Source organism: Taurulus bubalis (genome assembly GCF_910589615.1).
Source record: "Taurulus bubalis genome assembly, chromosome: 12".
Taxonomy (NCBI): domain Eukaryota; kingdom Metazoa; phylum Chordata; class Actinopteri; order Perciformes; family Cottidae; genus Taurulus; species Taurulus bubalis.
Window position 1 is genome coordinate 18349117 of NC_136600.1, and position 21368 is coordinate 18370484.

Consider the following 21368-nt stretch of genomic DNA (forward strand, 5'->3'; position numbering starts at 1 on the left):
ACAGATTATATCTTGCAAAATACATGTTGCACTTTGCTAACATATCCAGTGGGTGTCACCATTACTCTGTGAATGTACTGATGCCAGATCAGTTACAGAAGAAAGCAAAGCAGCTTTTGAATATTGCTTGCTGGTGAAGATTAGAAAATAACTGTGTAATGTAATAACTTAAAATTGTTGTTAAAATAGTTTCCTTGCCATGTGTTTACATTAATTACATTAATATTTTTGCTCCATTAATTTTCCTCCCAAACTTTGAAGACACCTGGATTACTGCTGCAATATAATCCCATGAATTGGATCCATAGGCTCTAAGGATCTCCTTAACAAGACCAGGTGGATCAAACAGATGGTGACTAATGTGATGACAGATAACCCCATATCAGAAAGTCTGCAAGAATGAATGAGCATGAAGCATGAAGGGTGACTTTGAGCTGTTGATCGAGACGTGCACAGATCTCCGTATCCGACTGACTCTGACATGCAACATTTCCCTCTTCAGAGGAGTATTCGTTTCACTGCATCTCTCACACACTCTGCCTCTCTTGCTCTCTCTTCCCCTCCCTTTACCTTCTCTGCCAGTATCGCACTCTCTCCACTTGTTTTCCACAATCCTTCTTCCTCTTCAGAGCCTGCTCTCCATCTCACTCTCCCCTTTTCCCTCCTCCCTCTTCTTCTCTCTATTTCTCCATCTTCCACTCTTTCTTTGTGTATTCCAAGGAATGCAGTATGTGGCAGGCTGTGGCTCTCTGGCTGTTGATACTCGCTACTCTGCTCCGGGGTGAGTGACTTTCATTGGTGCTTTGAGTGATACTATGCTCGAACAAGTGTGTGTTTTCTGCATGGGCTGTATGTGCTCTTGCATTTCTTGTGCAAGCGAGCACTCTGTCCTGCACTCAGCAGCTTATTTCAACACCGGGAGAGAGTGTGCTGATGTGTAGGCAGAGAGAGAAAAAAAAGGATTTATTTTTGTAATGGGCAAGCAGCAGTATGAAATGCAATCTTATTTACTGCAAATTGCAAAGCTGAGCTGTGCATTTTTTGTGTTAGCTAAGACAATACTGTGATGGATGGACAGATAGATAGATAGATAGATAGATAGATAGATAGATAGATAGACATATATGTGGAGTCATATTGATATTAATTAACTAAATGAATATAGATTTGACACCATGCAGTAAGTGCATTAATCTAACACCATTTAGCACTCCTACTGAAGTGGCATGTGCTATTTGCCTGCAGAACAGGCTGTTTAAAGTGTATACTATATATTTTTTTCATTCAATGTGCCTCTTGCACCAATGATCGCTCCCTCCACATAAAAGTTGTTGTCTTGTGGAGAATGGATCAAAAGTTAATTGAGGGCTTTGGTGGAGTTATAGGGCGAAGGCAGAGACAGTTCAGTGCTGTGTGTGTCTGCCTGGGGTGTTTCTGTGTTTAATGGCCTCACTATTTCCTGCATGAAATTAATCTGACATTTTTACAGCGGTTGGAAAGACTGTGACTGATGGTGATCAATCAGATACTTAATTGATGAGGAGGAACAGGATTCTTTCTCTCTGGTCTCCTGCCTTCTTTCCTCATGTTTTCTCACATATTTCCACTCTGTGTTCTCTTGTCCCGTGTAACCCACTGCTGTACATTTCTCTGTGCTCCATCTCTAAAACATTACAGTTTCCTTTACCCCTAAAAACCCACCCTCTGTTTTACCTCTACTGGAGCATGTCTGCTCTCCCTCATTTAGTTTGGTTCTCCTTCTCTTTCGTTTACCTGGCCTTCAATTTCTACATCACTTTCCCCCAAACTATCCATCAATCCTCGTAATAAGACCATTTTACTGTTATTGCTCTCTCTTCAGTGCTTTCTTGTCTTCCCTGGCACAGCATTCTCTTTGTAACAGTCATGTTTTCTCTTGCTTTTCTTTTGTGATTCAACTCTCATTTTTCCACCCCATCCATTGAACTTCTCCCTCTCCCTCATTCAGTATCAGTGCAGGGTCCTCACCAGCGGTTTCTGCTCAGGGAGCTGCTGAAGGACTACAACCCCATGGAGAGGCCGGTGGCCAACGACTCCCAGAGTCTCACTGTTCAGTTCTCCTTTACTCTGATGCAGGTCATGGATGTGGTACGTACGGCAAACATGTTCCATAAACATGAAGATACAACCATGAAGTGCATTCAAAAGTTCAGCTAAAACTAATACGACGATTTCATCCGTCTGAATCAATCAAATCTCCCAAACTTGAATTATGTGTTTTAAAGGAGAGCATTTCCTTGTTGAGCTGCAGCATGGGGATACTAACACAAAGAGGGAATTCATGCTAGAAAGACTGAAGATACCCACTTGATTGTTTAGATTATATTAGCTTCAGTTGAATTCAGGAATGCATTTTTACATAGAACGACGACTGTAGATTTACAGGATCATTATTGGCAAGAATGTTAAAGTCACTGTTGTTTTGTGTTATGCAAGGATGAAAGGAACCAGATCCTCACCACAAATGCCTGGCTGCAGATGGTGAGTGATATATTGTGTATGCCTCCCATCACTCACATGGCCTTGTTGTGACTATCATGAGAATTCACCAAGCTATTAGTCTGTGTCAAGTCAATCTTAATTGTAGAGCCCAAAATCCCAAATCACAACTTTGGCTCATATGTAACATCCTGTGTTTCCTGATTGTTTATTCCCTTCACCTGTTCTCATTCCAGACTCCTCCCTCCTTTTGTGCCTTTCCCTTGTGTGATTGTAAAGCCCCGCCCTTATTGTTTCCACCTGTGCCTCATTGCCTGTCTTCCCCTGTGTATTTAGTCTGTGTCTTTCCCTTCTCAGCTGTAGGATTGTCTTCGATGTATGTACCTTGTCAAGCTGTAGTTGTTAGTTTGCTAGTGTTTGTTTCCTGTGACAGTCTTTTCCTTTGTTTTGTAACTTTGTTTAGTAAAGTACCTTTTTGATTTTGCCTACCCGAGACTCCTGTCGTTTCCTCTGATCCTGAGTCTCTGTCCCATCACACCCAGTTGTGACATCATAGTGCTTTACAATATGTTCAAACCTTCTGCCCTTCAAGCAGTGATGTGCATTTTAAGAAGAGAGCAGGAAGAGCAACAAAGAAGCCATCCCTCTTCTATGATTGGTTTTGTCTAACAAAGTAGAATGAAATGACAATAAATCAACAAAAAACAATATTGAAAATTAGAACATGTGTCCATTGTTGTCAAGTGTTGTCATGTTTATTAAATGTAAAACCAGTGTTGCGCTTTGTGTCTCCCAGCAGTGGTATGACCACTACCTTCAGTGGAACCAGTCAGAGTATCCTGGAGTTAAGAACCTCCGGTTCACTGCTGACCAGGTCTGGACACCTGACATATTACTTTACAACAGGTATGTGTGGAATATCAGCATACACACCCCCAGTGCTGCGGCTGAGCTAAACTATCTCCCCTCTGTGTTACCCTCCAGTGCTCATGATAAGTTCGATGCCACCTTCAAGACCAACGTGCTTGTTAACTCCAGTGGCTTCTGTGAGTATCTGCCTCCAGGTAAGTTCTCAATACTAAACCATGTCTCAGTCATTCTGCACACATACCGCATTACTCATGCTGTGGTAAATTAATCTGACAAATATTTACTGCAATCTAATATTTTCTTCTTCACTTACTTCCAGATGGCTGCAACAAACAGCTTGTTTTTTCAAGTAACATCTTGGGGTTTAATTAACTTGACTTTGATATCAACTCCCTTTTAATTTTAAACTATTTTAAAGGAATATTTGTCAGCACATGTACCGTGGATGTGCGATGGTTTCCATTTGACATCCAGCGCTGTGAACTGAAGTTTGGCTCCTGGACCTTTGATGGCTGGCTGCTAGACCTCCAGATGAAGGAGGCAGATGTGTCAGGATACATGACCAACGGAGAGTGGGACCTCGTGGGTAAGACAGGCTGTTGAGGCCCTGGAAGACAAACAGTGTTGCTTAGTAGCAGAGCTTACATTACCGACAAGGATTTTAGTAGAAGTTGCCTTATACACATTTCATTCAATAAAAATACAATAAAAACAAATCAGTAATACATAAATAACACATTCTGCCACCCTGCAGATACCATCATTGGTTTTCATGAAACTAGATCTTTCCCTCAACACTCCTGTTCAATAACATCTTTTATGGTGCTGGTCCTACGTCAGAGCTCCTCATTTCACACCCTCACTAGAATATTTTAATGTCGTCTTTGCTGCACCTGCGCCTTTTTCTCCACCGCCTCAGGGGTCCCTGGAGATCGTCACGAAGTTTTCTATGACTGCTGTCCAGAGCCCTACTCCGATGTCACCTTTGTGGTGACCTTACGCAGGAGGACTTTGTTTTACGCTCTCAATCTCCTCATGCCCTGTGTGCTTCTCTCCTCCATGACTCTGGTGTGTTTCCTGCTCCCCGCCAACTCGGGGGAGAAGATTAGCCTGGGTGAGTAATAATAATAATAATAAAAGGGTGGAGAAGAACAGGGGTGACATGTTATAATAAGAACGGAAGAGAATATATGAGATGCATAAAACCAGATGCGTGACTGCTGCGAGATAAAATATATTTCTTGCATATTTGTCATTCCGTCCTTGTGAAATAATTGGATTATTTCACTCTTTGAGTGTTTCTCTTACAATCTCTGTCAACATGACTTTCAATCAGCTAAGCGGAGCTTTTGTAGTATGTTGGAAAGGGCTGGGATGGAGAGACGAAGAGATAGAAAATACAGAGACAAGGCCAGAGGGAATATGAGAGACTAACATCGTATGAGTTTTTCTATTGTCAGACCGACCGATGGTTGTGGAGAGACGTCTTGTGCACCATACCAAATATACTGTCCAACTAAGCGCACTCGCTTACTTTCTTCTCTTGAGGATTCTGTCTTCTTTTTTGTTGCGTCCCACTACTCCCTGGTGTCCTGTTTCTGCCTCCAGGCATCACGGTTCTGCTTTCTCTGACTGTCTTCATGCTGATGGTTGCAGAGATTATGCCCGCCACTTCAGATTCTGTGCCACTGATAGGTCAGTTTCTTTCTACATATGTACATATGTGTATCTGTCCGTGGGTTTTGGTGTTTTTTTTGGAGGGGGGAATTGACATTGTTCATAGCATGCAGATCAGCAGCACCCTAATTTGTGAAACGTGCCTCCCTCCTGCCTTTATCAGGTCAGTACTTTGCGACCACCATGGTGATTGTCGGGATGTCAGTCACGGCCACAGTCATTGTTCTTCAGTTCCATCACCACAACCCCAACAGTGGACACATGCCACATTGGGTGAGTGTAATAATTATAATACACTTTATCCATGGAGAACTTTATAAACAATATCAAAAATAATATGGAAAATACTCAATACAATGAAGTGCAAAAAACAATAACAAACTGGATACAATTTAGGAAATAAGCGGGAGCCAAATGAATGAACGCTGTTAAATGTGCTTTGAGAGTTGACAATTCTAAAACGAACAGACAAGCCAGTGAAAAGGAAAAACAGATGTAATGGTATCTTATCTCTTAGTTCTGGTTAAAAGCCTGGGGCTGAATTTTATAGCCTGTCTAAATATATTTGATCAAGGCAGGTGAAACGCGCACTGCATAATAAAGTTAAGAAATGAAGTCTTGTATGAGATTTACGAAGTCAAGACAACAAGCTTTGTAACTTGGTGCATTTTAAGATGGTGTCAAATATAATGTCAAGATTAAAAACTAGAGGTTCAATGTGGCATGATAAGAATACTATATATGGTTTAACCTAATCAGCAATATGTTGAAAGCCAATTAAGACCACAAAGAAACATTTAAGAGTTTTCTTCTTACCAGTGTTGGTGTCCTTGTGTGCCAGGTGCACTTGGTTCTGCTGCAGTGGGTTCCTTGGTTTCTGCGGATGAAGCGTCCAGGAGAGGGAGGGGAGCCGCCTCTTTCCAGCTGCCAAGCAGACTCTCAGAGCAAGACCCTGTCCTCTCCTACCACCACCACCACTACCACCACCATCCCCACACCAGTGCCCTCCATCCCTGCCCAGAGCCTCAACTCCCTGCAGGCCAGCCTGGCTCAGCTCAACCACCCTCTGTCATACCCACCGACCCACCGGCCCAACTCTCAAGCTGTCATCCTCCCTAATCCCATCCACAGAGATCCCAGCCCCAATCCACATCCACAGCCCAACGGCCATCTGCTTTACATGGGCTTCCAAACCTTCCAGGCCACTGCAGAGCTGGAGCCAGTTCACCGGAGCAGAGCCACAAGTCATGGGAGGTTCAGCAATGGCCTTGGTGGAGGAGAAGAGGGAGCTGAAGCAGGAAGAGGCGGACCATCTGAAGATGCACCTATCCATCAACACATCCAATCTTCCAAGTTTGGTAGCCCCCCACAAGAAACTCTACTGTCCCCGGACCCTGATCCATTAACCCCAGCCTCTGGACCCTGCGGCCTAGAGGCTGGGGTTGTAGCAGGGAGATCAGCTGCTATACATACCCACAGCGGTGTGATCCGATCTGTGGCAGTAGACAACCAGCTGCAGGCTCTTCTGATGGAGGTGCAGTTTTTAGTCGAACGCGTGAAGGAGCAGGACCGGCAGGTCAGTTTGGCAGAGCAGTGGCAGTTTGCTGCGGCTGTCATCGATCGCCTGTGCCTAATGGGATTCAGTGTTTTCAACATCATCTGTACCATTGCTATTCTCATGGCTGCACCCAACTTTGGAGAGGCTCTGTCAAAAGATTTCCTCTGACAGACTAAAAACAAAGATATGAGAGAGTGGGAGATGTCAGGGATTTGTTGGAAGCACAATGGCTGCTAATGACACTGGGACATACAACAGCAGATATTTCCTATTCAGAAAGCTGGAGTAGACTGTGATGCAGAAATGTTATGATGCTATTTTTTTGTGTGCCATTTTTTTTACAATATACCTGATGATGCTCGCATTTACTGTTCTCACATCCTCTTTGCAATGGTTTCTATGAAAATTTGATTGTTTGTTTTGTTCCCTTGTAATATTATTTGACAGTGAAATATGAAATGAAGAGTTTTGTGAATGAGGATTTGAAAGGAAAATTATCCTATCATCACAAAATCTATGTGATCACTGGGAAGCATGACTTTACCAAATTTGTTATAAAGTATTTGTACTGCTGTCTTTGGACGCTACATGAAGATGGTCAGTAGAGAAACTGGACACTGATGTGCTGCATGTAAACCTGCATTTCCTGAATGATTTTTCCCCATGGTTCACTTGTCAACAGGATGCCATTATGATCATGTTAGCTGCATATATACACTGAAGTGAAAACGTACTACACCTTGAAAACTACCCTATATACTGCCATAGAGGTTGGTTAAAAGTATATATTTTTTTATTTAACCAGGATAGGTCCCATTGGGAGATAGGTCCCATCGACCAAGAGTCCCCTTTTCAAAGGACTTCTGGACAACATATGCAGCAGCACAAGATAAAAACAAGTGAGTGTAAACAGACACGGAAGAACAGACAATACAACAACATATAACGTCACAAGGAACAAAGTGCAATACAAGCCATGCATCCAAACATCAGTTTAAGCACCAACACCCCAACAATTCTGTCTCCTTATCTTTTAAAATTGATTTTTTTTATTCACTTTCTGTCAAATTAAACTGTACAATGACCTGCTATCTCAGCTGACGGGGTCGTTTAGAGAACGCTCTCTTTCTCGCTCTCTCTCTCCTTCCCAAATATGGGACTGTCACAGCTAGAGCAAATATTTCAAAGCTCTGGTTTTATTCATAACATGGAACAATATTGTCCTTCTGTACAACACGCACACACCACAGCAGCAGCACACTTTCTCTCATTCACTCACTGACCCTTTTGTGTATGCAGAAAAATATAATCTCTATGACCCTGGCTGTACCCTGAATGTAAATCGCGCCATACATTTTGCAGGAGTGTTGGACGCTCTGAATGCCAATGAGTTGTGACGGACCGAGCTGTACACAGTGTGAAATAAACAGCCTTGTGTTTTGTACTCTTGAGACATGCATCAAATGTTCTATTCTGACTCTTCTCCCTTCGATTGAGTTTTAAAAGGACACAGAAACAGAGGATGGGATGAGTGAGGGAGAGAGTGTGTGGTGTGAGAGGAAAAAGAACCAGAGAGGAGAGGCAAGATGGAGGTAATGAAGCACAGCAATAAAGAGAGCAAAAGGAAGAAAAACAGAAAGAGAGATGGGAGGGAGGGCTATGCAGGGAGACAGAGATGGAGATGATGCAAAATGAAAGAGAAGAAAAAGAACATGGTGGTTGCATGATTGAGAGAGACAGAAGAGGGAGGGAACAAAAGTGCTGAGAAAGCCAATAGGAGCTGATAAAGTTTTTAACTGATTGCTCATTAATGGGAGAGGGAGAACAGAGGGGGAGGAGAGGAGTGAATCTCTCCCTCCCTCCTCCTCCGGGATGCTGCTGCTGCTAAACTGTTCTTAGACCAGCCTTTAGTGGTGACTAAGACATATTCTGAATTGGCAATGAAAGTATTTAAGGGATCTTGGCCCATGTAAAATGATTGAGTGAAATATTGCAAACACACTGATGATTGAATTTGGCTAATTGCTGTTTTGGCATGGCTTTACCCCAACCTTCAGCCCTGAGGCTATTAATTATGCTTGAAACTTTTTCATTGTAAGTACAGCATATGTGCAGGCACGGCAGTTCAGCAATTCACCGTGCATTTCAATGGCCTACGCAGCTCCTTCTTCCTCACACAGCTGAGAGAAGCAAAACAGCACATGCAATAAATCTAAGATACTCCCCTCCTTCGGGGGCTCAGCCACCCGTTCTGTGTCTACGCTTCACGCGCAGCTGTTTGTTCAGAGGAGAAGCAAACTGAGTCATACCAGTGGAGGTTGATGCAGCGAGCAGGACAGTGGGATGCAGAAATATTTCTTGCAATATCAAGGGGCCCCTGCAATGTGTGGCTGCAGTTGCACAAAGCAACCACTCACACCGGCTGCAGACCTAATGCAGTAACCACACATACTTCTAAAGCTCTCTGTCTCCGTACAGTATGTCTGTCTAGTTCTTTCTCTCTCTCTCTCTCTCTCTCTCTCTCTCTCTCTCTCTCTCTTTCTCTCACACACACTGTAAACTACTGTGCTGTCAGTGCAGTTCAGTTTGCTCATGGGGGGAAAAATAAGAGCAAGTAATTGTTAATATAATGTCTGTATTTTGATAGTTAAATCAAACTACTAAATTGATAGAATACACACAATAATTAAACAATAAACTGAACCACTGTAATGCTCCTATCTTAATCTTTCAGATTTCCAATGCTACATTTTGAAATATTGAAACCTACAGTTCGGCAACAAACTCTACTTGTTTTGGTGTCTTTTTCTAAATTCAATTAACCTTCAAAGCTACACATATTTCTGTGTACAAGTTGTGGTAAGAAACTGATCAACGCTGAAGTCAGACCATTTGCAAGACGTCCGGACATCTTACTGGCCCAAGGAATTTAGCTTTTCAAAATGCAGATGTCTCAAGATAACATCCCAGACCACCAACAGTCAATAGTTATTAATTACGTGATGCAGGTAGTCGATGCAGGTCGATATGGAATGGCCATTTCACTTCCTGTTGGGTAATTGTCGCCCAGATCGAATTAAAATGCATCGGAGTTGTTGAGAGAAAGGTATGGCAATGCAGGAGAGAAGAAGGAAAATAGATGTGTCCACAAAGTGAGAGTGGAAGAACGTGTTAATTTGTGAGCTTTCATCATATTGGAAGTCAAACACAGACATAAAAATATATACCCAAACTTTTTACATCATCACACACATTCGTACACAATGCAACTAAGTGAAATTTGACCTCTAAATTTAACCCATCCTAAGCTTTAGGACCCACTCTACTCCCTGAGCCACAGCTGCACACACACACACACACACACACACAAAAGAAAAAAACACACTTTGCATCAATAAATTGGTTTATTTAAAAGAATATGTTACAATTTATTACAGTAAGCGACGTAACCAAACACGTTGTCTTAAATTTTACATTTCAACATGTCAAAGGATCTGCAGGTTGTCAATCTCCATCCTCTTCCTAGCGTGACCTTTCGAAAGCCAAACAGTATCAGGTGAGAAACTTAAGAGATGCTAAATTTAACATAGAGTATCTTACTGAAATAAATAAAATGAGTTACACTTAAGTTTAGTCAGGATGAGAGAGAGAGAAAGAGAGTTATGAGCGCACACTTGAAGGTGGGCAGATCAGACAATGTCAGACAATTGACCACGTAAGACACGGCCCACTAAAACAGACAAGGATCCTGCGAAATGCATTCAGCCTTTAGGATTGCAATTCTCTCAATTCAAGGCTCAACACATTCAATTAAACCTCCTTTACACACCCACCAAGGTCTGTTGAAGCTCATTAATCAGGGCTTTTGTGAAATGCACCATCATTAAAACAAGCACTCTTAGCAAGAGCCACTGATCTCAATCTATGACTCTTTACTTGCTTGTACTTAACAAAAAATACTGTTGACATTCTCAATACGAGCCGGGCAGGACTTACGGATGGGTGAAAATGGAATAGTAGCATTTACAAACATTCACTGGCATCATACACTGATCACATGTCTTAATTAAGAAGTAAGACAATTAGTTGGTGATATTTTTGTTTTGCACACATGAAGTTTCGTCTCATGTAATACATGAATGTGCAAAAAAGTATTTGCTTTGAGCATCAGTTTGAAGTGATTTTGCATAAATGAGACATATTATGACATACTGTATATTGATTTTGGAATGTTCTTATTTTCATGATAATAAACCATGATCACACGACACTAATAGGAGGGCTCGTTTTGTAAAAGCTCAAAGCAACTGAATGTGTAGTATCTTTTGGATAAAATAATAACTTTTAAAATGTCCTTCTAAATGAGGTGATGATGCAGTAAAGCTATTTAGATTTTAAGGAAATGGTAGTATCATTAAAATATTGCACTGAGCAATGATTCTTATTTAATGGAAGCATGTAATCATATTCTAATGATGTTATAACCTGTAATTGCATTTTTTATTTTTGTCAGCCTGGACTCACTATTGCATCATCAGATAATGATGTTATACCTTATTACAATATTCTAGGAATGACACCATTAACTGGGCTCATTTAGAAGGGACCTTGAATTACAGTGTTTATCAAACTACACTACAGTTCTGTGATCAGTTGCTACAAAGCCTTTAGTGAATGTGCACAGTTATCTTCATATCTATCACGTTGATAAAGTATGCAAGCTGCCCTTTTTTCCAAAGAAATTCCTTTCCTTCTTTCCCTTTAACCTGACTCCAGAGTGCATAAGTGGTTCAACACTACTGCGCAGTACCGGCTACAGAGATAAATAGTGCTGCAAGTAGAAAGGTCTTCTGGATTACAGGCCGATAATAAATCCCGCGGGAGCTTTCAGAAACAAAGCAATCAGAGCCTGTAGGAGAACAGGAAGGAGGAGGAGGACCCCTGTTGTCTCTTATGGGTAATACATAATAAACATGATGTACTTCACTGTCTGATCAGTGCTCCACATCATCACTGCCGCTCTACAATGGCTTCAAAACATTTGCATGGAGTGTTCACATGATACGATAAATACATACAAGTTTAATGCATGACTCTGCACATTGCATGTGCCATTTGATGTTGCAAGTATACATAATCATACTGTAGTCAGTCAAAAATGAATGCAAACTAAGCACAGGTTAGTTCCAGTAATATGCTCACTATCTGCTTCTTAGGTTACATTTCCCACATTTGGAGGTTGTTAATACTGTTTGATAAAGTGCAACATTAGTCTAAAGTTTAACGTTGTTCCAGCTCGTGTCAAATAATCACAGCTGCGACTAAATGAAAAAAATAAATACACAAATGTCCACGTTCTCTATCCCTTCTCTCTTTTGCCACATTACAATGTTAATAGTTATCTTTTATGAATGCGAATTGATCGGCAAACAGATGAAAATGGATGTAATTCAGCTGTGACTTACATTCTGAGTGCTTCACTTGGGTTGGCTTCTGGCCTCTTGGAGCCCCCTGGACGCATAATTAACACGTACAAACACACTTGCGCGCGAACAACTGGCCAAAAAGACATAGAAGAACTGCTGCTCTGATCCGTAAATGGAGAAAAACAAAGTGTCTTCCTGTGCTCAGCATCTCTGATCGGTATTATCTGTGTTCCCGTTTGCGAGCACTCACAGCCTCACTCTTCGTTGTAAATCCAACAATATTTCCTTATTCAGCTTTCTCTTCCCAGTAGGACTCCTTCAGAAGAGGGTCAACACGTCCTCATGGACAAGTCACATTCCACTTCAAGTCCCTACCAATAAGAAGAATGATTGCATGAATCCTTGACTTAAAGTCATTTCTTTTTGACAGAGCTCTGCTTTAATGCATGATTATGGTGCGCTGGATTCAAGAGTTCTGGTTCATGTGTCTGTTGCTTTTTTTGCTTCAGATTATTCGATTTGTTCATTTGCAGGTGCTTGTTGGTTTGCATGTAACGGGGGTAGCTTCTGAGGTTGTAGCTGATGGAGTGTAAATGATGACAATAGCTGAGTGTTGCTGGGTCTGGGGCTAGATGACGGCTGAGCTGAGTTGGTGACGACAGTGTAGTTAAGAGGTAACAATCTCCCTTCCTAGGTGCCTCCATCCCTTCTGTGCCTCAGCAGCTGGAAAATATTCTGAAACAGAAACAGCAATCAGTAGGAAGACACACAAACTCAGAGACAGAAAACAGAGAAATTCATCCAGGCTCTTGATTAATCATGTACCGGACAGAGGCAGGCAAAGCCTTACCTTGCCACACATACCATCTTTACTGCAGTTCTTATTGTCCTTGTCTGTAGCCTCCTCTTCCACCTGTAGAAACACACACATTGCAGGTATGAGCGAAGCGCACAATACAAGGCTTGTAATAGAGCAGGTTAGTCTGTTCATAGATGGTCCTTACCTCCTTCCTCCACTTTAGCTCACAGAAGACTCTCTCGAAGCACTCGTGCATGTAGTTAAACTGAACATCAGCCATAGATAGCAAATACAAAGAGAGAAACAGGAATTTAGATTTAAAAGACAAATAAGAATTATGTCTATAAGGTTTATATATTTTCTTTTAAAGGAATAGTTTGTTATTTTTGGAAATACACTTATTGCTTCATGGCGAAGAGTTGGATAACAATTGATATCACTCTTGTGTCTCAAGGTCACAGCAAGCAGCTGGTTAGCTTAGCACAATGACGGAAATAGAGGGAAACGGCTAGCCTAGCTTAGCACAAAGACTGGAAATAGAGGGAAACGGCTAGCCCAGCTTAGCACAAAGACTGGAAAGAGAGGGAAACGGCTGGCCTAGCTTAGCACAAAAACTGGAAACCGAAGGAAACGGCTAGCCGAGCTTCGTCAAATGGTCGTATTAATTTGTGAGCTTTAGAGGTGATGGTAGATGTAGATGTGATTCTACCACCATCGGTGAAGCTCACAAATTAACACGTTCTATCTATAGTTAATCAACACAAAAACTGTAAAAGCACAGTAACACATTCGCGAAATTCCAATGCGAGCGAAGGGGCGAAAAACATTTGTGTCTGGTGGCAATGAAAATTCGGGACCTTAGGGAAACTTTTAAGGTGAATCTTCAGGTTCCTTGGCAGACGAAGGTCACTTGCTTGTATTTGTGTGATCATGCCTTTAAAAAGGAAATTTGCAATTTCAGGGGGAGTTATGTGTCTGTGACTATTCATTGGCGGAGACCTTTTACTTCCTGGAGTCTCCGCTTGTTGCCATGCAACTGCTCACAGCCAAGAAACAATGTAACCGGTCAACACTTTGGTTTTTGTGTGGATTTAACAAACAAGAGGTGAGCTTTAGATGTGCCGGTAGAGGGACAAAGTCTCACGTCGTTATGCTAAGCTAAGTTAGCGGGCGGCTTTCGGTAACTTAATATTCACCATACAGACAGTTGTATCGATCTTCTCACCTAACTCTCCGCACAGGTCGAAAAAGCACATTCCCAAAATGACAAACTATTCCATAAAATTACAAACTAATACTGTGTATTTTCATTTTATTTCGTTACAAAGTAAAGCAGGTTCTGATGTTATGCAACAGGAATTTAAACACTTTATATCAAGAGACTTGTTTAAAAATGAAAAAGCTGTTATAAATGTTGCCAGTGAGTAAGAAAGGAAACTGATCATCTGAGTCATTATTCAATACATGTGAACAGATGACACTATGGATAGGGAGATTACCAAAACCTTTACAGGATCACATTTTCCCCATGTTGTTCCAAACTTCCATAACATGTTTTTTTTACGACTGAAAGAGCTGTATTTTCACGAGAATAATTTGAGTATAGTATAGCAGACGTGTAATAATATGCGTGCGATACTCACATAGGGTGTAAATATCTTGACCCAGCGTGGTTTCTTCTCTCCTCGTGCATATTCAAAGCAGAAGGCCATGCCCTCTTCATCTGTGTCCCACCTCTGCATCTCCCCCCATTCAAATGCAATCACCTGGTTCTGGAACAACATTGAGGCTTTAGTACACTCACTCCATTTACATACACTAATGTCCACACGCTAACAAACAGTTGCCCCTTGCCTCGAGTGTCCCTTCCTCGGTGCAAGCGTGCAGCTTGAAGTGGTGAATGCTGATGGCTGTGCTGACGTGGCCTTTACGTCGGGAGTCACAGGAACAGTGTGGGAATATGATCTCATTGTAGCCCTCGCAATCCCTCAACAGACTCATATACTAAGAAAGAAAGAGCCAGAGGAGACAAGATAGTGGTTGTTATATGACAATATGTAGTTGACTGAAGATTTTAGACACAGAGTGATCTGAAAACAGGGTGGGAGTGTTTACCTGCTCTCTCTGTAGAGTAATCTATTCATGCTTTCAGACAGAGGGGAACTCACTTGCTTTCTCTATGCACACTTTCCTCCCCAGTCAAACCTTCACTCTCACTGTTAGACAACCTCCATACCTAGGAGGTACCTTTTCCACTTAGTTATCTCACACGCAGTGAAGGGAGAGTTACCAGGTGGTTGAGAGGGGATGAAATGGACCACACTGAAGTACAATGCATAACACTATCTGCCTCTGTAAGTTATTCAGGAACTGTAGTAGTGGAGCTGTGTGGTGTCTGTCCATATGTGAGAGACTGACCATGGACAGCTTCTTCTGCTCAGCCAGCTTCTGCAGTTGGTAGGACTTCTGCTCTGCTTTGATGAAGCCTTTCTTCACATCATCTACAGCCTGCAAAGATAGGGGACACGGTGAAGCAAACCCACAAAGAGCACATTCTTACACACACCACGAGGGAAGAAAGGCATACCTGGTGAAAGAAATAGTTGACAGCAAGCTGGTTGTCATTGAGCAGAATCTCCTCTTCTGTAGTGAAGAGCCACTTGCGCAGGGTGAGGCAGGTTCCTGGGATGGCTGAGGTATAGTTCTGTACATACAGTTTGTGGGGGAACTCGTTGGGGGCAAGCTTACGCACTGAGGAATAAAGAGAGAGACAAAAGGGAGGGAGGGAATGAAAGAGAGGGATGTCCCATTCTTACGTGGTGAGAAAAAAAGTGTTGTTCTATCTTGACATACTACCTAGTTTATCTAAGTTTGTTGCGATAAATGCAATTTATTTCAGTTATTCAACCTACAGGAAAGATTACCATTTAGCATTAAGTGTCAAATACAGTATGTTCAAGTCAACAATGATACTAAAAGGTAACCAGAGAGGAAGGGTGGCGATTTCATCGTCTTGCTTTTGCTTCTTCTTCCAATTTGGAAATAAAAAGAGACTTTGGAAAATGAAAGGAATGAAAATATTTCTATTTTTTATCTGGCATTGATAAAAACACAATATTCTTAACTTCCAATACATTTTGGGGCTGAAAGAAACAAGTCTGAATTTTTGTGAACTGCATGCAAAACTTTCTCATAAAAAAAATCTTTCTACATTTTCTCAATGTAGAAAAGTTACATTCAAACTCAAAGCTCAATTGCGTGTTCTTACTAACCAAAGGTGTGGTTGATGACCTCAAATAGAGCGAAATAGCTGGCTGTTACACTGTCCATTCCCAGTTTCATTACCACAGCCTGAGAGAAAAGGAGAGAGACAGAATAACTGGGAGTTAAGAAAAGGAAACAGAAAGAGTAAAGCACTTGCGAGATGACTGTTATCAGGTCACGTTCATAATGATTACAGTTTCTCAGGCCTGTTTACCTGGTAGACCTGATCTGTAGTAGAATTTTTGCAAACTCCAACGGTGAGCGTGGTTTTGTCGGGCAAGGCTATTCTCAACTCCACATCTGACACGCCATTATAGTTCTAGGTCATGAGAAGGAGAGACAAACTGCACGGTGAATCACATGCAGACAGCTGCAAAACGATACGAATGTGTTTTTTTTCTTTTTTTTTTACCTCATCTGATTCAGACAGGAACTCCTGCATGATGTCACTTTCTCCAATTACCCGTACAGAGCACACTGCAGACAACAGACAAGATACATAAAGTAAAGATTTTTCTCATGTGAAACAACCGTGGTTATACAATGCAATACAATAAAAGGTATAGTTATGCACTTTGGAGTGGACAGTATTTATCCCAGAACTTTCCACTTTCCCCCCCATTACTTAACTTTACAAACCCCAGAAAGGATGATACTAATTACTAAATTGACTTCACTAATGTTTTCTAGAAACTTTCTAGAAGTCTCCTTCTCTCTGCCTGACCTTTCTCCAGGTATTCTTCAAGGCCTCTGCGTCGTGCGTCCAGCTGCTGCTCTGACAGGGAAAAAGGCCATTTCCCAGGCAGCTTGGGGAACGTAAAGTTGGCAAACTCCCTCTTCAGGTTTTGGTGTAGGATCACAAACTCCCGGTAACGCTTGGAGCACAGCTGCCTTCCTGCCATGTACACATTATATACCTAGATGTGAATGCAGAGAAACAGAAAAATGTAAATGAATGTCCCAACGCGATAACAGGGAGTTTAAGACCAATCTTTTCACTCATTCATGCTTCCAAATTCAACTTCCTCCTCTCTTTTAGTCATCTATGAATTCATCCACAATTGCACCCACCACAAACTTTTCCTGGTTGAGCTCAGTGTGTTTGTAGCTCGGCACAGAAATGGGGACGGCCTGCTTGTCGGAGTAGTCATAGCAGGACTGAGCTGAAATGTCGTCTCCGGGATCCAAGCAGTCGGTCTCCTGGGGCGGGACGGACAGCACGGCCAGCATTAGCTCCCTCTCTCCAGCCCGGATCAGGTCCACCACCTGCTTGTGGGTCGCTCCCTCTACATTCACACTATTACTATTGAAAACATGGAGGAAGAGATGTGATAGTTGTTGAGTTTGAACTGTATTTATTCACACAGAGCCCTTTTCTCATCTTAAAGAAATACTATCTTGCCCACAATATTCCATCTTACATTGTTTATATCTCGGGCTGTACAGGACTGACTTATACTTAAAGGGTTTAAATATCAAGGAGTAAAAAAAAATCCGAGACACATCTCACAACATAAAGCAATAAAATATAATAATAATAAAAACTACGGGTTAAAAAATTAAATAGACTTGAATCAACAGATCTTTGATGCAGAAAAAAAACACAGGACTGTTGTATTCATATACTGATAATTCATCATAATTGTGTATTGTAGGCTTATCTCAAGAAGAAGCATTGAATGGTGAGAGCCCAAAAGAGAACACAAGTTCTAAATGAAATGAAAGTGAAAAAGAGTTACAAAGTGAATTAAGTGAAACAGCTGTTTATGCGTTTACAGTGACAGAGACTTTGTCCTCAACATCCCCATAGGAATAAGACCTTTGGTTTATGTCATTAGGAAAGCTGAGCATGAGTAACACTTGGTGTGCCCTTTGGCAGGCATGTGTCAGGGCATGACGGTGCTGATGACTGTAGCTGACCTATAGTTAACTTTACTCAAAACAGCCACTGCATTAAGCGCTCAGCATCACCTCTAGCTATTGTTTATGACACTATTTAAAACATCTTCCAAAGTAATGGTAGTTTGCCAAATTAAGGCATAAACCATGTCACAATGAGATTTAGTAAATCACATTATTCTTTGCTTTAGGTTTCGTGCTAGTGTAATGGATGTTTGCCATTTTTACAGCAGCGTGCAAATATAGAGGGCTGCATGACGTATTTTTGAAGTTAGCATCGTACTGGTTCCCAGGTCAAAAAGCCAACAGGATTTTTCTTTTGGATTAAAAAAAATGTCATAATAAAAGCTGAGGCCAAGTTAATGATATTTACATTTTTTGTCCAGCAAGATTAATGTTGGAATCGCCAGAAGTAAAACGCTAACATTAGGCGATTAACGAGTTACACAACGAGGCTGTGAAAGCAGACTAGTCGGTGTGATGACATTTTGTAGTCTCATGTAGCCACTATTAACCGACTTATAAAGACACATACAAGTTTTAAAGTTCCCCCCAAAAGCAAAACAGCGCATCAGGAAATGGAAAGGAAAAAAATTAGGAAATAAGAATTCAACTGTAATCTTAAGAACACATATTTTCAAAACAAGGCAGTTCCTCACATTGATGCAGAAATGTGTGACTAAAAGCTGATCTGTTTTGTCAGCCATTATGTCATGGAATTGCTTTTATTGTCAGGTTGACACAGGCCTAAAGCTTTCTTATACCTAATAACTCAATGGTAAGAGATAACTTCATATCGAGTCGAGGCTTCTGAGCCAGGGTGCACATAGAAAAGATGAAAGATGAATATGTCGGTGGAAATAAGCAAAGACCGATAGGGGAGACATCTTGCAGGTGGGAGGAAGAACAAATGTCTCCTACAACACAAAATACACACTAAGCATTTTGGCAGCGCTTTCATTTTAGCATCTTTATGACTATATAATAAGCACCTGATGTAGTGCCCTTTGCACCTGCACTATCAGCACTTCTGAGCATCATAAATATTTTTCTGTGCGTCATATTTTCATTTCTTCTGTATTTATAACTGAAGGCAATAGTTATATCATTTGTTTGTATCACTGTCGTTTTCTATGTTGTCCTCTATGCATGCACAGTGCACATTTACTTAAACTTATGCTTACTTACACTTACAAAAGCAGAGACGCACACATACATATGCTAAAACTCAAAGCTAAATCTGCCACAATAATATACACTGCAAAATAGACAGGGTATTGTTCTGAGTGTTTGACATTATACACCGTCTTTATTATCAAGCAGGAGGCTCATACAAGTTGTCTTGCACTATAAATTATTCTGTTCCAAAGGTTCAGAAGCAGGAGTTGTTTGTAAATGTACAAAGATATATTGATAGCAAGTATGTATTTTTTGGCAGGTCTTATTTACAGCATGTGTTAGTTGAAGCCAACACCGAGGCAGAATAAATTAGTGCAAATGGTAGGCATGATCGAGAATACAAACATTTACATTTATCATAATGAATAACGGCAATACAATAAAAATAAAACTGTCTGACAGGATGTCCTGTGTATAGAATATATACAACACTGCACATGCATACATCCACACACTTGCACACACGCACACAGTATAATAATATACTTATTATAAATAATAATGGGGTCAACAAACTGCCAGGTTACTGCAGGCCATCCATTAACAAAGCAGTGTGCAAAAGCCAGCCAATGAGATACTGACTTTTAGAGAGCGAAGCCAATCAGAATTGAACTGAAGGCATCCCTCCCTTTCTGCATCGCCTTATCCCACACAAACAGACACCCTAAAGCGTCAGTGCTGATGCTGCGCTGTGGGCTGCGTGTGCCTCTCCATAGCAACAGAGCCTAACATCAGCAAGCAATCTCCTCTCTCCTAAATGCAACATCAGAGCCATGTGTGGCAAACTGACTAGACTATGATGCTTTGACTTGTTTCAACCCGAGTGATGAATCTAAGCAAATCGACACATAACACGCTGCATCTGGTGACAATGATATGAACGTGTACAAGGGGGGACTTGAGGATATGTGGCATGCCGTGGATGAGTGGAATAGGATGTAGTGTGACGGGAATGTGTAATGATCCCTCGACACAAACACAGACACTCCTTTCATCAGGATGAACCTCTGCCCTGCAAGACCAGAGCGATAGTGCGCGCGCTCACTCGGGCTTTCTGGTGGCCGACGCCGCTCCCAGTAAAGACAGCGGAATTATGCTCAAAAGTTCCGCTCGCTTCGACGTTTTGTTCACAATCACTCTGAGGTAATGGAGTAACGTGTACGTTACTTAAATATCAAATATGCTTTGGGTGAAGCTAAGACAGTAGCCACTTACACCTCGAGAATCCTGTCCCCCTTCGAGATACCGGCTCTGTCGGCGGCGCCTCCCGGTAGCACCGCGCTGACATGCTGCAGCGGAGCGTACAGCTCCCCGTTAATGCTTCGTAGTTGCCCGCCTTCACTGACTTGTCCCCGGACATTGAACCCATAGCCCGAGTCAGACTTCACTATCCGGACCAGCCGCGGGCCTGAAGTAACGGTAGTTGCCGTCTGGCAGCTTCCGCCGGTGCCCGGTGTAACGTTACCGCTCCCGGAGCCGTTGCGAGAAGAAGGGTGAGGCAACGGAGGGACCGATGAACAACTTCCTTGTCCCTCGACGTCCGCCATGTTTCTATACTCTTTGTATCATCCACTCAAATTCAGCGAACAATTATTACCCAACAAACATTAGCTTGTAGTAGCGGGCTAATCAGCTCGGCTAGCTAACTGACCGAGATCGCCGGGAAAAGCCGACAAAGTCCGATGATTCACGAGCCTGCCCGAGGATGCATTCCATTCGGATCACGGGTGTATTGGCTAGTTTCCTGGGCAGGGCACATCATTGTATACAAACAAGTCGTGAGTCAGTCAGTGTTATTTTCTGACTAAATTATCAATGTAATGAATAAGTCTGACTGTCAACCAGTTGTGCCCAAACTGTGGAACGGAAATAAAATACTTCTCATCCTCTTTATTAGGCTAATTGATTTCAGCCACACAAGACCACATGGAAATAAATGGTATGGACGCCTCAGAGTGAAAGCTTTAAACACAAAGGGGCATCATAGCAGCGTAAAGTGTTTGTGTTGGACAACTCAGTGGTGAACATGAGAACATAGACCACAGCACAATTACTGAAACTTTTACAAATATGTGCATGAAGATTACTGCGTCTAAGGTTTTGGAGATTTATTTCATCCACACTTTGTGTACGCCACTAGTTATAAACTCATACTCAGCGTTTTAAGGACCACATGCAGATGTAAAGCTGTTATTTCCTGATTTACATGTAATGCAAT

At 41.8% G+C, this 21368-nt stretch overlaps 1 protein-coding gene and 1 pseudogene across 3 annotated transcripts; one reads left to right on the forward strand and one right to left on the reverse strand.

Moving 5' to 3' along the window:
- Nucleotides 1–481: 481 nt before the first annotated feature.
- On the forward strand, nucleotides 482–8028 carry LOC306745107 (neuronal acetylcholine receptor subunit alpha-7-like; annotated as a pseudogene). Its single transcript, XR_013771252.1, has 10 exons — nucleotides 482–781; nucleotides 1988–2127; nucleotides 2476–2520; nucleotides 3275–3384; nucleotides 3463–3542; nucleotides 3767–3934; nucleotides 4268–4462; nucleotides 4957–5043; nucleotides 5189–5298; nucleotides 5867–8028. The product of XR_013771252.1 is annotated as a neuronal acetylcholine receptor subunit alpha-7-like (transcript).
- Nucleotides 8029–11644: 3616 nt separating this feature from the next.
- snx27b (sorting nexin 27b) lies at nucleotides 11645–20697 on the reverse strand (the record flags this gene model as incomplete). 2 transcript variants are annotated; one of them, XM_079227038.1, is made up of 13 exons in its annotated part: nucleotides 11645–12744; nucleotides 12874–12922; nucleotides 13014–13073; nucleotides 14452–14580; nucleotides 14663–14812; nucleotides 15227–15316; nucleotides 15396–15559; nucleotides 16081–16159; nucleotides 16287–16391; nucleotides 16485–16549; nucleotides 16797–16989; nucleotides 17144–17375; nucleotides 20366–20697. In XM_079227038.1, 13 exons carry the CDS (start codon nucleotides 20695–20697, stop codon nucleotides 12677–12679), a joined length of 1716 nt encoding a protein of 571 aa, XP_079083164.1. The 2 variants fall into 2 exon arrangements, with proteins under 2 accessions (XP_079083164.1, XP_079083165.1); XM_079227039.1 differs by having other exon boundaries at nucleotides 12700–12744; nucleotides 12860–12922.
- Nucleotides 20698–21368: the final 671 nt, after the last annotated feature.